At 58.2% G+C, this 15,959-nt stretch overlaps 1 protein-coding gene across 15 annotated transcripts in view; it reads right to left on the reverse strand.

Moving 5' to 3' along the window:
- The window catches only part of SYNGAP1 (synaptic Ras GTPase activating protein 1), a 32,025-nt gene that overhangs the window by 2,480 nt on the left and 13,586 nt on the right, over positions 1 to 15,959 (reverse strand). For 9 of the 15 annotated variants that reach the window (XM_020881876.2, XM_070456603.1, XM_070456613.1 and 6 more), the window contains 15 exons: positions 15,779 to 15,870; positions 15,258 to 15,379; positions 13,461 to 13,614; positions 13,119 to 13,217; positions 11,127 to 11,753; positions 10,853 to 10,997; positions 10,493 to 10,637; positions 8,757 to 8,993; positions 8,432 to 8,633; positions 8,040 to 8,218; positions 7,442 to 7,483; positions 6,052 to 7,129; positions 5,538 to 5,711; positions 4,198 to 4,409; positions 3,025 to 3,115 (listed from right to left, as the gene is read on the reverse strand). In XM_020881876.2, the coding sequence (XP_020737535.1) occupies positions 3,025 to 3,115; positions 4,198 to 4,409; positions 5,538 to 5,711; positions 6,052 to 7,129; positions 7,442 to 7,483; positions 8,040 to 8,218; positions 8,432 to 8,633; positions 8,757 to 8,993; positions 10,493 to 10,637; positions 10,853 to 10,997; positions 11,127 to 11,753; positions 13,119 to 13,217; positions 13,461 to 13,614; positions 15,258 to 15,379; positions 15,779 to 15,870 (3,599 nt within the window). Of the gene's footprint in view, positions 1 to 2,109; positions 2,190 to 3,024; positions 3,129 to 4,197; positions 4,410 to 5,537; positions 5,712 to 6,051; positions 7,130 to 7,441; positions 7,484 to 8,039; positions 8,219 to 8,431; positions 8,634 to 8,756; positions 8,994 to 10,492; positions 10,638 to 10,852; positions 10,998 to 11,126; positions 11,754 to 13,118; positions 13,218 to 13,460; positions 13,615 to 15,257; positions 15,380 to 15,778; positions 15,871 to 15,959 lie in introns of those variants that run through there. The other 6 variants (XR_011483956.1, XM_070456611.1, XM_070456604.1 and 3 more) reach the window with 6 other exon arrangements.

Below are 15,959 nucleotides of genomic sequence, written 5' to 3' on the forward strand. Positions count from 1 at the left end.
AATCCTATCCACTCATTAACACATGCTCCCTGAGGGCCTCGAGTGGAAAAGCCTCATTTGTGGAGTTCTACTTACTGTATATATTCTGAAGATATGCGTTTCATTAAACAGATACTGTCAGTTTTGTCACTTATTCAGAGTGGCCATCTCAAATACAACACTCTACATTAGAGAGGTTTAACTGTACTGGGGGAAAGGAACAGGATTCAGGGAAGTGATGTGGGAAGGAAAAAATACTGTGGGAGGGCTGCCTCTCATGCTGATGTCAGAAAGGAAGGACCAGGAGCTCCTGCAGAGACACAGCATGCCCCAAGCTCTGCGTCCCCAGGAAGCAGAAGGACTTCGTTCTTCTCCACCCCCACGTTCCTTTCGTTCCCTCACCCTGGGCTTTGAGTTAGAGGGTGAGGGGGACTCCCACCCCTGGTCCTATTCTACCCCTTCCTACCCTTCCTGGACCAACTCCTGTCTCCTCCCCTCAGCTCTGGCTCTGTTCTTCTGCTGGGAGCGGAGAAGAACACCATGTATTCTATGCTTCAGGTCGCTCATCTGGCTTTTAAAAATACAGACATAAAGTTAATTTTTACATTAATGGTTGAGTTTCAGAGGGACCAATACCTGAAAGGGATTTAGAAAAACTGTCCAAATTATTTCCTGAGATATGGGGCATTGAAGCCTAGCAACCAAGCTGTGTCTGACCGAATCGCTAAAGACATAACATTCCAGGCAGAGGCTCCCGAATCAGTTCTCCTCACCTCTCAAAAGGTCACCCAAACCCAAGATTTAAGCAAAGCTGCCCTCTTAGCTACTGAGTATCTCCCACACTTTCCAGGAGTCAACAAGAGGAAGTCACGTGCAGCAGGGCATCCTGAGTGTGGCGGGAGAGCAGGGGAAGGAGACCTCAGACTCCCTTCCCTCTGCTTGTCTGCTGGCAGCGGCACACAGGCATGCCCCCAACACCCCCAGGGACCCAGATTTAGAAAGGAGAAAATTAGGGTGCCATTATTCATTTTACAAAAGAGTTCACCACAGGAGTCCTTTAAATGGTGAGGTCCCCTGGTGCCTGGCAGCATCTGTTTTCAGCTCACTAACTACTTTGACAGAGAGGCTGGGCAGGCAGAGAGTTAAAATTACAGTGTGAGGAGCCACTGCCCACTGCAGATCCATCCTGCAGAAAATAAAGCCTCTCAGAAGTGATGTCACTGGTTGACAGGTTCCCATTTACTGGCTTTTCAGGTAGGATTCTGTGTCCGGCAAGGCCACTGGGTAGCAGGAGACAGGGAGTGAATGGCATTAGCAGCCCCCAACCTAGCACCTCTGCCTGAAATCAACATGGCTACCAGCCCATGATCTTATCTAGGAAGACATCTCCTGCCACTGCCAACTCCCACACCACGTGGGCCGGTCCACGTCCTAACATCCATCAGGGTCTCCTTTCTCGATCCTTCTCCTTGCTCCACTCACCCTTACTGTCTTGACATCTGAATGGCACCCTTTCCAAGACCCCCAAAGTCTCCCTGCATTAACTACACACTCTTAACTCCCACCCAGCAGGGTCAAATAGGAGCCTCAGATGCTGTCCACCTCACAGGTGTAGGGAAGGAGGAAGAGAAACAGGTCAGGGGTGGAAGGAAGGAGGGCTCTCCACAGAACCAGGAGAAGGGAGAAGGAAGAGGAAACCCCAGCCTACCTGCTGCAGCCAGCACAGCCACTTTAGCCAGCGCCCCCCTACCCAGTGTCACCACCCCTCCTTAACAAACCCTACCCCAACGTCCCAACCCCCAAGGACGCTTTGGTGAAATGGGGGGTGACAGACATACACTGGAGAGGTTAGAGGAGGAGGCAGGGTTGGGGGAGGTGCGGGGAGGTTGTGTGGGGAGGGCGCTGTGATCTAGGGATGTGCAGGTGTCTAGGGTAAAGTGCTTGGTAGGGAGCAGGTGTCCCTGAATGGTTCTGGGAGGCGGCAGGGAAGTGCTCTGGGGCAGTGCCTGGGTAGATGGGTCTGTGCAGGTGTCCGGAGGGTAGCATCTGGGGAGGTCCTCAGGTGTAGGGGGCAGCCGTGAGCTGGGGAGGGGCTCTGGAGAGTCAGAGGGAGTGGGCTTCACGACCAACCTGCAGTGGTCCGGAGTCACCTCCCCCTGTGTCCTCCGCCCGTGGTCAAAGCGGAACCAGGAGAATTACCTGATGAGGAGCTGCAGGGGGAGAGAGTGGGGTCATGGGGTCAGGAGCCTTGGTGGTTTTGGGGGGGGGGGAGCCTGGAGGTCAGAGCAGAGGAGAGAAAAGCATGGGTGGGCAAGTGAGCCGAACTGGGGGGAGGGAAACAAGGGGTTGGGGGAGGGAGGGAAGTCCTAAAAGCTGGCTGGAGAGAGAGGGCGGCCGGCTAGGAGCTGGGGCAGTCAGGCAGGTGTGAGGACCAGAGGGGGAACAGGGCTGAAGAAGGTGGGCTGGGCTTTAAACACTGGCAGGAGAGGGTGCTCAGAGTGTGGGGCCGGGTGGTGGGGGGTGGGCTTCAGGATCCCAGAAGCTGGGAAGAGGCCTGGCAAGCCATCAGAAAACAAGGAGAACTTGAGGGGCCCAGGAAGCAGTGATGACGAGCACCCCATGGCCCCAGGACACCCGCTGGGCACCTGCCCGGGGCTCTGTGCTGGTGAAGCACTGCCTCCGGCCCCCTGGCCTGAGAGGCGCTCGGTCTGGGGCCGCCAGTCTGGGGCCAAGACTTGGGTCTGGGAGCAGAGAGGCTGAGGTTCTGGCTGGAGGTCCTGAAATGCGGCCGAGCAGGGGAGGCAGGGTGGGGAGGCATGGGGAGGGGGGAGGGGAGTGGAGGCTGACACTGCTGGGAGTGACGAAGGCACAGACGACTAGATGAAGATGGGGTTGCGGGGGACGGCCGGGAGTGGCCTCCGGACGGAGGACGACGGGAGAGACGGCGGCAATGGGGCTGGGGTGGCTGGCGCAGTGACCGCACGAAGGACAGTGGGATGGATGGGGATGGGACACAGAGAAGATAAATGACATTGTAATTTCCACCTGAGCGTCGAGCAGCCTCTTCTTGGGTTCGGGCAGCGGCTCAGCCATGGTGGGGTGGTCCCGGCGCAGCTCCTCCTCCACCAGCATCAGCCTGAAGGGACGGGCTTCAGTGGGGTTAGTGGCGGGCACGGGCGGGGAGCCTGCCCGGGGAGATCCCGACCCTGGGAACCCTGCCACTCTCTCAAGAAGCTTCGGCACTTTTCTCGCTCGCACTCAGAATCCCTCCATTGCTCCGACCTCATGGCTCCCAGAGACTGCCCGTCATTCACCCGCTTTCAGGAATGCTTGCATCTCCCTGCTAAGGACAGGTCTCTGTGCCCCAGGGGCCCCACCCACTAGGCACACAGCACTCAACACTCTATCCATGAGCAGGCCCTTCCGCAGACACTGCAGCTGAAGATCTGGCTTCTCCATCCCCTACACCACCTCACGGAACTGAGACTGTCTCACGGCAGCCCCTGGACACTCCTGGCCCAAGAGGGGTCTCTATAATCATCATTCCCAGCTTCTCTCTACCCTCATAGAAGGTTCTCAAGGTGATTTCTCATAAAGGATATCACAGCAGTGGTTTTCAAAAGTTTCAAGTCAAGCTTTTCTAATTAATCTTACTCAAAAATACACTGAGAATGGATGGAAATGGAGCTGGCTCTGGTTGGAGTGGGGTGTGGGGTCCTATCCAGCTCTCAAGCTAACTGACCCCCTTGTTGAGACACTTCCTTTGGAGTTCAGGGCTTGGCAGAGCACAAAGTAGAATGCACATCATTCACTTTCTGATGGAACACCTTTCCACAGCTGCAGAGGAGGGCGGCCCAGGATGGGAAGATCAGGGCTACTGTGGCTAAGGGACCCCTGCTTAGATTTGGGGTGAGCATCATAGGCTGGCCTGAGAATAACCAGTGGGGAGCCCCAGCCTAGGCCAGTCCAGACACACAGATATGGCTGGACAGTAACAGGTGCATTTCTGAGGGCTTCAGACATTACTAGGAAAGAGGTCAAGGTTTACATTTAATGCGCTAAGCGCGAGGCGTCTCTCCATTTGGTGACAGTGGAGGAGGTGGCATCCCTGGGAGGGTGGTGGGCTCTCCTCCGGGTGTCCTGAGCTGGGGGGGGCGCTCACTGACCCTCTTCAGCCTCAGGCTCTTCCTCACCAGCCCTGCCCGGGCCGCTCCTCACCTGCCGATGATGCTCTTGATCTGGGAGTCCTTCTCCACCTGCTGCTGCCGTAGCCTCTTCTCACTCTGCTCCAGCCGGGCCTGATACTGCATCAGGATTTTGCTGGTCTGCTCTTCCTGGGACAGCAATCTCCGCTCATACTCCTCCAGCTTCCGGTTGGACATGTGCAGCCGCTCCTTCAGCGAGTGGATCTCCTCCTCATACTCCTTCACCTGCCCGCCGGGCACACGACCCCGCACTGTGAGGGGGTCTGGGCCTGACCATCCACCCAGCCTCTGCCCTGCCTGCTAAGCACAACACCATGCACTGAGGCATCCTCACCAGTTTCCTCCAGCCTTTCCCTGGCCTCTTGATCTCCCTCTCTCTCTCTCACACACACACACAAACTTTTAAGAAACCCCTCCCATGGGGCTGAGGCTCCCTCAAGATGTGACAAGACCATGGACTCCCTCAACCTAGAGGTATACACATGCCCTCACGTCTGCACCTGGACACAGGACACCCCACACAGGAGCCTAGACAGACTCATGGACACAGGTGGGAGGCATTTTGTCCTTGGTTTGTTAAATGGTGCTGGAAATAATTTATAATAAGGTCTAAAGATATTCTCTTAGCTCAAGTCTATCTACATCAATCCCAACATTTTTCTTTGCTCAGAGACTACTTCTCCCCAAAAACCTCTCTGCTCCCCCAGTTGGAATTATGTATCCTGTATGTATAATCTAACCCTGCAGTCACCCTCTTCTTCAGGGTCCTTGTAGCAATGGCTCCCAAGCAGCTTTCTGCTAAGTGAGTAAGGGCCAGAGCTTCGGCTGACTTTTGCTGGGGGCCACCAGCAGCTCAAAGTCTGGATGGTCTTCCCCACGTGCGCCAATACACCCCATTTTCGCACACAAGACCTGTGACCACTACCCCTCTGTCACCGGTGCCTGTGGGACAGTGACTGGGGAAGCCATGTGTGGCTCGTGGTATAATTGCCCTGCCCTCGCCCAATGGATCAGCTCCCACTGCTAGTGCAGTAACTTTCCTCCTGAGAAGCCACAGGAGCCAGGGCTTATGTTCTCCCTGCGGAGGAACACGGAGGCAGTCTAATACAGAGCATGCTTCCCCCAACAATCTACCATGTGTGGAACCCACAAAACAGAGCTGAAAGGGGCTTTTCAGTGGACTGATTGTATCTGGCCTCCCCTGAGAGACTGAGGGCTTCTCAGAAGGGATCGGGTCTTTGTCCTTTCTTCTCATAACTACTTGGCCCCAGGTGTTGCCCTTGGAAGGGACTAGAAGCCTGCCTTGTGGGTAAAGGTAATGACAGGGCTCAGGGCGGGGAGGGCCCCTCGTACCCTGTCCAGCCGGCTCTCGTCCATAGACTTGGAGTACTCCTTGAGTTTGTACTCTTCCCGCTCGATGTGGGCGCTCTCAATGTCAGCCGACAAGTGAGGCATGTTGGAGACCCAGGCCACCGTCCGCTCAGAGGCCGGCATTGTGGGATTCAGCGTGGATGGCGTCTGGGAATGCTGGGGCAGGAGGGGAGAGGGAAGGTGAAGAAGGCAGGCGCCTTCAGAGGCAGGGAAAATGGCCTAAGGAGACGGGAGTCCCCCCGCCGATCCCCTCATGAATGCTGTTCTCATCACATTTCCCCTGGGAGCCCCAAGAGGGAAGGAAGGCCTGTCTGTTAACTGACAAGCACACAGTGCCCACAACAGCACGTGGAGCAAAGTAGGCCCTCTGTGCACTTTAATGAATGAAAGGAGATGAGAAAAGTGTGACTTCAGACCACAGACTGTTCTGCTCCCCTCCACCTGTCTCCTTTTCCCCTCCCGCTCGCCGCCCCTCCAGCCCTCCCACCCGTCCTACCTGCTTGGTAATGGAGGGCTTGAGCCCCCCGCCCCCGCCGCCGCCACCGCTGCCCCCGCTGCCCCCGATGCTGCCCTCCTTGCTGAGGCTCTGCTGCCGTGGACGGGCAGGGCCATAACTCGGCTCCGGCGACTGCAGCAGATTCCCGCTGGACGGCCGAGGTTTCTGGGCAGCGCTGACTGTCAACTGCTGAGACTTGCCCCTCTGCAATGGGGGCGGCTGACCCCCGCCGCCCCCGCCACTGCCCCCACCGCCGCTCCCGCCTGCAGGCCCTGAGGGGACAGGCCTCTGGGGACCAATGGTGATCTGGGGAGGGGACAGCATGTGCTGCAGGTTGTCCTGGAGTGAGAGCTGCCGACGGGTGAAGTCGGTGCCAGAGGGTCCAAACTCATCGCTGTAGCTGTGGCTGTGAAGGATGGAAGCAGCAGGGGGCTTAGGGACCCCTGAGGAGAGGTCCTCGCTCTTGCTGTAGCCGTGGAATGGGGCGAAGGTGTCCCCTGGGGGCTCTCCGCCTCGGTGGTGGTGGTGGTGGTGGTGGTGGTGATGGGAGGAGGGTGGGCCATGGCCGCTGCCCGCTGCGTGGCCCCCTGGGGGCCCTGGCCCATCAGCGGCCATGTGGAAGAGAGGATTCTGGAAGGAGAGGGGGATGCGCAGTTGCTGGGCAGGGACACCGTCTGTGGTGACGCCCATCTGGCTAAGGCGCATGCCAGCCGCCGTGATGGACGAGCCGCTCCCCTGGGAGAGGCGGCCAGCAGGTGCAGGCCGCAGCCCCAAGGCTGCAGTCAGGGAGGCCTGGCTTGAGTGCAGCAGATCCCCGACAGCCGCCAGGTTGGACACGCTGCTGCTGTTGAGGCGGCCGCCAGGCCCATCGCCCTGCAGGTCCAGCATGGAGACACTCTTGTTGACACTCAGCATCTTCTGCTCCGGCTCTGTGATGTCCGAGCTGCTGGTGCAGTAGGCGGGGGAGGACCGGGCCAGGGGTGGGCGGCTGACATAGAACAGGTCTTTCCCCCCACCAGGCGGTGGTGGCGGGGGCTTCTCCTTGGTTGGGGAGGGGAGGCGAGCCATGTCCATAGAGCTGCAGGAAGGGAAGGGGGCACACGAGTGGGAGGTCAGAGCGGGCCACCGGCAGGTGAGCCTCTGTGATCAGCAAAGGCCTGGGGTGAAGAGGGGGCTACAGGGCAGGGAGAGACGGCAGTGGCGGGGTGCGAAGGGTGCGAGAGAAACAGGACGGGACGGGCCTCCGGGCAGCGGGGGGCAGATGGGGCAGCAGGAGGAGGGGTGAGGGCAGGTCTGGGCAGACGTGGGGGAAATGAGGGTGCATGGAGAAGGCTGGGAGCGGGCGGCAGACAGCAGAGAGAAGAGGGCGGGGGAGCGCAGAGCCCCTCACCTGTTGAGGCCTCGAGCCATGAAGGACTGAAGGTCGATGGAGCTGGAGAGAGATGCAAGAGGGGCGAGCACAGGCAGAGAAGGAGAGAGGGGCGGAGGTCGGACGTGTGGAGGCGGGCGGGGTGGCGGATGGGAATGGTGTCATGGAGAAGAGGGGCAGGGTGGGCAGTGCCTGGCGGCGCAGGGGAGGCCCTGCGGGGGGGGGGGGGGGGGGGGGGGCAGAGCGGGCAGGCTCTGCGGGGTCCCGGCGGGGACTAGGACAGAGCCATCTGAACGTCCTGACACAGGTGGCTGGTCCCAGCGTACTGGCTGAGCTCCCGCCTGTGGCAGGCCTGGGCAGGCCGAAGGACCCCAGGCTCACAGCACATGGAGTTGAAGGGATGTTTTTGGCAGGGGGGCACTCTGCGTTGCTTGCTTCCTCTGACTTTTAAAGGCTCTCAGCCTAACCACTGACTGGACCTGTCTCCTTACAGTTTTCTCTAAAAAAACACTTCTCTTTCCTTTCTTTGAAGTCCTTGAGAGAGGCTCACGGACCCAGGAGTGTATCCGGGACAGATGTGCGGGCTCCTAGGGCACAGCCGGGGGCTCCCGGGGCTCACCTGTTGAGGTCCCGCATCATGTAGCCCTGCATCTCAGCCGAAGGGCCCCGCAGCACCATGGGCTGAGGCCGGGGCCGCTCGCTCTGACGACTCGGCTGCCTTTGGATGTTGGGGTTCCTCAGAGCCGTGCTGATGTCGTTGAGGAGCCGGGGCAGTGGGCCCAGCTTCAGGAGGGCTTCCTGGAAGGAGAAGGCTGTTACCTGGGGGCTAAGAGCCCAGCTTTACCTGGGGGCTGTTACCCGGGGGCCTCAGAGTTCAGAAGGGAAAAGGTGTCTGAGCCCAGAAAGTGGCAGTGACGTGATCAGAAGGGTGGCAGAATCTGCTCAGGGGATGGTCTCTGGGCCACAGGAGCCTCTGGAGACCTAAAGACCAGCCAAGGGGCCCGTGCTGACCTTGCTGAGCTGGGGCAGCACCTCCCACAGCAGGGCGTGCAGCGTGGAGAGCTCTCGGCCCAGGTCGATGTAACCCTCAAAGCTACTGCTGTTGGTCAGCGTGTCCAGGTTGGAGATCTCGTACAGGAACTGCTGCATGGAACCCCACTCCAGCTCCAGAAACTCGTTCATGAAACCCAGAAAGTCCTCCTTTGAGGTAAACCTGGCCAAAGCATCCAGAAGGCACAGGTCACACTCAGAAGGCCCCAACCCACGCCTGACTCTAGGGACTCAGGAGACCCTTCCTGCCAGCCCCACCCAACCCCCGGCCTGAGGCTTCCCTCACTTGGAAAAGTTGGCCAGGTTCTGGATGACCTTGGCGATGAGCGTGAGGGTTCTCGAGGTTTGCTCATCTGGGTACTCCTGCATGAGCCCGAAGAGGCTGGGCGACATGATGGCCGGGCAGAGGAAGCGCAGAAAGAGCGAGGCGCTGATCAGCCGGTCCGCGATGTCCTCCCGGCCCCGCTCTGCACAGCGCAGTCGCCAGGATGCAAACACCTCCTTCAGCTCCCTCGGGAACACGCTGGCGGGGAGGGGCGGGGAGACAGAGAGAAAGAGAGAGAGAGAGAGAGACCGGGACTGAGCCCCAGAGACCCTCAGCTTCCAGGGAACATGCTGAGGGGGGTGGTAGGAGGTGAGGGTGCAGAGACAGAGGTGAAAGTGACAGGGAGTGAGGGAGGGCACGCAAGAGGAAAATGGGGGGCTGAGGAGGAAGAGGGCTGCGGCAGGGGACAGACGGCGGAGAGAGGACCGGAGGGAGAGGAGGTGGGGGACAGGAACACAAGGGAGAGAGACAGCGCGTGTGCCAGAGAGACGAGGAGAGCAGGAGAAGAGAAACAGACACCAGGAGAGACAGAGATGGGAGAGAGATGGAGGGTCACTTGAGGTACAGGGAGCTCGGACCCCCCAACTCTTCTGGATTCCAGGGGAATGGGGATGGAGGCACCCCAGGCATGGTCCCAGTCCCTGGAACAGCTGAGTTCACTCCCCCCACCTCCCAGGTCCTCCTCTGCAATGTCCCATTGACACCTTAAACTTCGAACCGTGGAAAGCAGAGCTGAGCGTCACCCCCACACCTCCAACCTCCACTGAGTCCCCCGCTCTTGACTCCCTGGTTCTGTCAGTGAGGCCACTGGTCGCCCAGCCACCAGCCTCACAGCCTCAGGACCCCCAGAGACACGGCCCTTCCTTTCCAATTAGCTGAGGATGCCCACTGATCCTCTCTACAGAGGGTCCTTACAGCGGCCCCTTTCTATTTTTCCTGCCAAATCCTGACTCAGGATCTGATTTCCATGCCTAACACATTAACAACAGCCCCCAACTAGCCAGGACTTCATCTCCCTATCCAGCCGCCTCTGCACCCACCTCTACAGAAGGACTAACCTTCAAGGTCACGATACTGCACGGCGCCCACACCATCACAGGCGTCCCCTGACCTACTGAGAACTCAGGCTCCCTTTCCGGGCAGTGAGGCCTTCACACGCTAACTCTCTGCACCCTGTCCGGCCACGTGGCCCACCATTCTCCCGAGGTGAGCCACATGCTCCACTAAACCACTTCTGCCTGCTGTCCCAGGACCTCTCGCCCTCACACATGGGTCTGCTCCACAACCTTCTCCCGAGGCAGCTTCTCAACCCACCATGTTCTATAGATCAGAACCTGGCCCAATCTTCTAAGCCCAGTCCAGGAGCACCTCTCCCATGAAGGCTTCTCTGCTCATCTCCAAGCTCTGCCTTCTCTGATCTTATGTGTAGAGCTGGGATGGAGGGTCCCTTCCTTGGAACTTAACACATACTATGCTGTTCCTTGGCTTTCTGCCTATTTAATATCCCCACCCCTCTGGTGCAGGTCCTCTGAGGGCAGAGGCCAAGTCTCACAGCTCTCTGTCTGCTCTATAGCACTGAGCACAACACTTTGCCTACAACTGGTTCTTGGGTCTCTCTGAAGATGGACAGATGGATGAACAGATGAACACACGACTCCCCCAACCCTGGCCTCCCAACCCAGCGTTCCCAGTCTCACCAATGGGAGTTGACCACCTTGCACAGGGCCAACTCACAGCACATCCGCAGGTTGGCCTGGTGCTCAGCCAAACTGGATGCCGTGCACTTGATGGGGTCCACCTCACAGTTTTCCTCAGATTCATACAGAGCACGGATGAATTCCCCTGTGGGGTTGGAGGCACAGTGAGGGTCAGTCACACTTTCAAAGGGCAGGGACAACCGGGGTTTGGGGAATCTCAGAATCAGGCTGGAGGCTGGGGACTCTGGGTCTGAAAGCATGGAGCTGAGGCAAGGTGGACTTGGGGCCTGCAGGAGCTGTGTTTAGGGCTGGGCCGGGTGTCTGTAGGTTTGGGGAGAAGGCCTGCAGGGGGGGCCGTACCGATGGCATCCTTGAGGTATTTCTGACCAATCAGTCTCATGTACTCTTCTATGGCTTTAGTGGCGAGCGTGTTCTCGCGGAATATGAGGTGTTCTCGTTCCATGAAGCGGTCCACCTCAGACATGGCCATGTCTGAAAGGAAGTCCTGGAGCCCAGGAAGAGCCAGGGGTCAGCCTCTGTTCACCCCAAGCTCACGAAGACACACATACCCTTACTGTCCCCACCAGCGAGTACCCATGCCCAGGCCGCCTCGTCCTGAGGGCCCAGCACTCACCTTGGCCTTGCCCGTGCTCTGCAGGATGTGAACCAGGGCACTGGCGACCTCCTCCTTGCCCTTGACGTTCAGGGCGGGCTCTAACACCGCACAGAGCATCCGATAATGGTTGGTGACATACTCGGCGAACTCCTTATATAGCTCCATGGGCAGGATGCTCATCGTTTGGTAACGTGCTTTCAGCCGCACCGCTGGGCAACCTCCTTTGCCCTTGCCCCCTGAGCCGCCCCCAGAGCCCCCTCCCCCACCCGAGCCCCCCATACCCCCAGAGCCCCCGCTGCCCGTCGGCAAGGTCACAGGGTACCACTGCTCTGTGAAGTGGCGCCCGGCCAGGGTGGCCACAGGCACAGTCACCAGGCCGACATAGCCTGCCTTGTCCTTCTTGCGCTTTTTGTCTGAATCACGGTACAGGTGCAGCCGCAATGCCCGGACGGCCGGCAGGTTGTTGAACTCGAAGTGCTCACCCCAGAAAACGGTGTCCCCCGAGGCCGAGCGGGGCTTAGAGGTGGTGCGTGCATACAGCATGTCATCCAGGCAGAGCTCACAGTAGTACCGCTTCTTGGGGGGCAGCTCCCGGGCCTCTATGATCCACAGTTTCAATACGTTGTCCACCCGGCGGCTGTTGTCCTGGCAGGGTAGGGTGGGTGAAGGGGAAGGGCCAGAGAGCCAGAGACACCAAAAGAAGACAGACAGTCAAAAACCCAGTCTCTGAGACCAGCGATCACAGGGTTGAGAAGGTGTGTGTGGAACGGAACCCTGTTCCCCTCAGATTCGGTCTACTCGGAACCTGGGAATGTGACCTATTTTGGAAATACAGTCCTTGCAGATAAAATCACATTGACATGTAGCTAATACTGGATTAGGGTGGACCCTAAATCCCATGACTGGGGTCTATGTGGAGAGGGAACTTTTGAGACCAGACACACATGGAAAGGAGATGAGCCCATGAAGATGGAAGTAAAAATTTTGCAGATGGAGCTATAAGTTAAGGGATGTTGAAGACTGCTGGCAACCCCCAGACAGCATGAAGGGGAAGGGGAGGATTCTTCCTAGAGCTTCCAGAGGAGCAAGGCCCTGCCGACACCTTGATTTTTGACTTCCAGTCTCCTGACTACCAGAAAATAAGTTTCTGTTATTTTAAGTAGTCTAGTTAGTGGTAGTTTGTTACAGCAGCCAGACAAAATTGATATAGACTGAGCTCATACATCAGTTGATAGAATTTGTATTGGGAAAAGATTTTAAAAGTTATAATAATAAACCCAAAATATTAAGGTGGAATTTGAACAGGAAAACTGAGGAGTTTTTCAAAGACAATCAGAAGTTAATTGAAAAAAAAAAAAAAGGCATAAATGCAAAAGGTGAGAATCTACAGTTAATGCAAAAAGGGCCTGGAGGCTGACAATGACCAGTGAGGTTTCAGTGTGAAAAGAGCCTGGTATCCGGAGTCTGCAGGGGGAATATTGCAGCATCTTGGGTCTAGTTTTTAAGAAGGACATTGACAAACAAGGGTCTCCCCAGAGGAGCTCACTGGAAGCTGGGACACAGAGAACAGCAGACAGAACTGGGAGCATTTCTCTTGGGAAGAACACAGACTCACAGAATTTTGGGGCCAGAGGGACCTTAGAGATATTCTACTTCAACCCCATTCCTACCAGTTGTACAGAGAAGAAACCATGGTCTCGAGATTCAGCTACTGACCAATCTAAGTGTCCTACGGAAACACTGACAGCGGGGGCTGGGTGCCCACCTGTCAGGGTATTAGGGGGACATCCCTGCTTGCGGGGAAGAGGCACTGGAGGAAATTCCAGAGCCCTGTCAGCTCTAAGTCTATGATTTCTATGGAAAGGAAACATCATACGGCAGAAGAAAACAAAAAGAAACAGGGGGTCTCCTCCTACTCCTCCACCTGCCCCCCCCCCCATGCCGCCCCTGCCCCCGGCCCCCTGGACACCGGCCCGCCCGTGCTGTCTGGAGCCCCCAGACGCGCAGTACCTTGTTGGGTTTCACCGCCCGCTGCAGGTTCTCGATCCATTTGTCCCTTTCAGCGGCAGAACGACAGGCAAAGCATTTTGTTCCTGATGATGTCGTTACCTGAACAGGGGTGCATGGTCAGAGGGGGCTCTAGAAGGGAGAGGACTCCCTAGGGCTGGGATCACCCTACCATCTCTTCCTCCTGGCCTATTCCTCCTTCCTCCCAGCCCATTCCTCCTTCCTCCCAGCCCCAGAGGCTTCTGTTTCCCTGACATCCCACTTCTGCCACCTTCTCCAAGCCTCTCTGCCTGCCCCGCCTGGACCCCCACCTTTGGGCCCGCCCTAGCCCCACACATCCAGTACCTCAAAACAGAACTCCTGGCCCAGGATGGAGCTGTGCACTGGCTTGATAATGGAGTCTTCATCCAAGTTGAGCTCCAAGGCCTCGGCCGCGCTACTAGGACTCAGCAGGGACTCGTGAGAGTGCGACTCCTTAAAGCTCTGCATCAGCCGGGCCCTGGGTCAGGGTGGGGGGGGGTGGTCCAGGAGGGGGGATCAGGACCCAGCCTGCTTACAAACCCAGAGGGCTGCATCACCAAGCGGGCTCTGTGATGGACAGAGACCTGGGGAAAGCGCTTCTACACCCACTTCCCACACGAACACAGACAGAGAGAAACCCAGCCTATACCAGGGAAGGACATAAGGGGTGTGAGAGAAAGCCCTTCCCCTCAGTCAAAACGTAAGGGGTTTTGAATACTGGGGACACCTAGAAATACCTCAAGCCAGAAATGACCCATGGCAGGGAAAAAAGGAAACAGGTGGGCTTTGGACAGTCCTAGATGGGACTTCTAGATGATCAATCCCCCTAAAAAAAACACAGCTGTGGGAGTCTTGATTCTTGGGAGTCAAGAATTAAAAGTACAAAGATGTTGGTCTGGGCCTGCCACATAGGTACTACCTAAAAAGCATTTAATAAATCCAAGAATGAACGAGGTAAGAGAACACACTTTAGCAAAATTGAGGGAACGAGTGAGGGAAAATAGTAAGAAATACGAGAAGGCTGTGGGTAGAAAACAGAACAGGAGCATGGGTCTGGAAAGGAGGACTAGGGAGGAAGAGATAGGGAAAGGAAAAGAGGAAGAGGGAAAGGTAAGAGCAGAGAGACAGGGTGGTAGAAGGTGAGGAGGGGCCCTGGAGGCTGGCTGAGAGCACAGAGGGCAAGCAGGGGTGAACTTGGGAGCACCCCTCAGAAGAGCAGAGGGCCACGGGAGCCAGCGAGGGATGAGGAGTGGAGAGCCGCGGGAAGGGAGGGGGAGCCGGGTGTGGGAGCCTCCTGGAGCTATTTATAGCAGCCCCGTCATCCTGGGCTCCACTGCCGTCAGCGCGACGCTCCCCCGGCCCCCCGCCCCCGCGGCCAGGAATACCAGGCCCTCACCCCCTGCCGGCCCCAGATCCAGCTCCAGGGACACAGAGGGGGAGGGGAAGGTGTGACTCACCTAGCCCAACTCCCTACCTGCCCTGCCCTGGGGTGGCCAGACAGGGGGAAGGAAGGACAGGTTTCTCCCTGGGAGGAGCCCCGGGGGAGGGGGAAACCCAAAGAGGGACCCCAAGAAGCAGACCCCAGGAGCAAGCGAGGTTCCTTCCAGCCCAGCCCTGGAGACGGTGCCCTCTGGACTGTCTTCGGCCTTCCTCCTCAGGCCCAGTCCATCATGAACCCTCCAGCCTGCCCTCCCCCGCTGTGGACCCGCACACCTGTGCTGCCTGCCCTCCTCCGCATGCTCCCCGAGCACCTGCCGCCCCACCCCGCCCCGCCCCCCCTCCCTGGGACCCTGCACCCGGATCACACCGGTCCCTCCCGCCCACCGCCTCCTCCCCATCCTCTCCCCGGGTGTCACTCCATCTCTGTCCTTCGGGGCAGCTCTGTCCACCCCAGCCTGGAGCCCATCCTTCCTGGCCAGAAGAGGCCCTCCTTGGCTTCACCTTCATCCCCTTTCCTGCCCAGCTCCTTGCTCCTCGTCCTCCCCCCACTCCCCACCTCCTGCTGCTATCAGAGGCCATCAAGCTCTGCACTCTGATAGACCCCAAAGAATGGGCAGTGGGCACTCCAGAGCCCCCTACTCTGCATCCAAATCATCCCACCCTGGTCTTCAGACCCCATACCGGTCATGGTCAGCACTTCGGAAGCGAGGCAGGATCTGGCGGAAGCTGCTGGTCCGGTCAAGTTTGGGTTGTGACTTTGTGCGTTTGATGGAGCTTTTAAGCCTCCGGCTCAGGAAGCCTTGCTGGGTGGGGGGAAATGGGGATGGGGTGGGTTGGGGTAGCGTCGGTTCCACCTGCTCACTGCTCAGCTGGTAAGGAACCTCTGGATGAAGCCAGGATGGGGGGAAAGGGAAGTCTCCAGGGTGAGAAAAAGGGGACAGGAGCCCTGCTACAGTTTGTCTTCCTGTGCTCCCACGGGTGCGAGTGCACACACAAACACACACACACACCAGCCTAGAGAAGGTGGGAGGGCTGGTCTGAGAAGCAGGGGGGGCAGAGCTAGGAAGGGGAAAACCAAAGTGGTGGGGGGACACACGCACAGACTCTCTCTCTCCTGCCCCCTTTCTCACAATCCAGGGGCTCCAGCTGGGACTGGCAAGGAGGGGACCAGCTGACCAACATCTGGCAGGGCCTTCACTCACCGAGGGCCGGAAGGGTGCGGCGGGGGCGGCCTCCATGCTGTACTGCTTCCCCCCTGGGACACTCTTCCTCCTCGAGCGACCCAAGTGGTATTCTGGAGGGGAGGAGAGGGCCGGCAGGGACGTGGGAGGGGGTCACCGTAGCCCCGGGTCCACCCTGGCCCCAGCACATCTGCCCCCTCCC

This window comes from Odocoileus virginianus, chromosome 27 (assembly GCF_023699985.2).
Source record: "Odocoileus virginianus isolate 20LAN1187 ecotype Illinois chromosome 27, Ovbor_1.2, whole genome shotgun sequence".
Taxonomy (NCBI): Eukaryota; Metazoa; Chordata; class Mammalia; order Artiodactyla; family Cervidae; genus Odocoileus; species Odocoileus virginianus.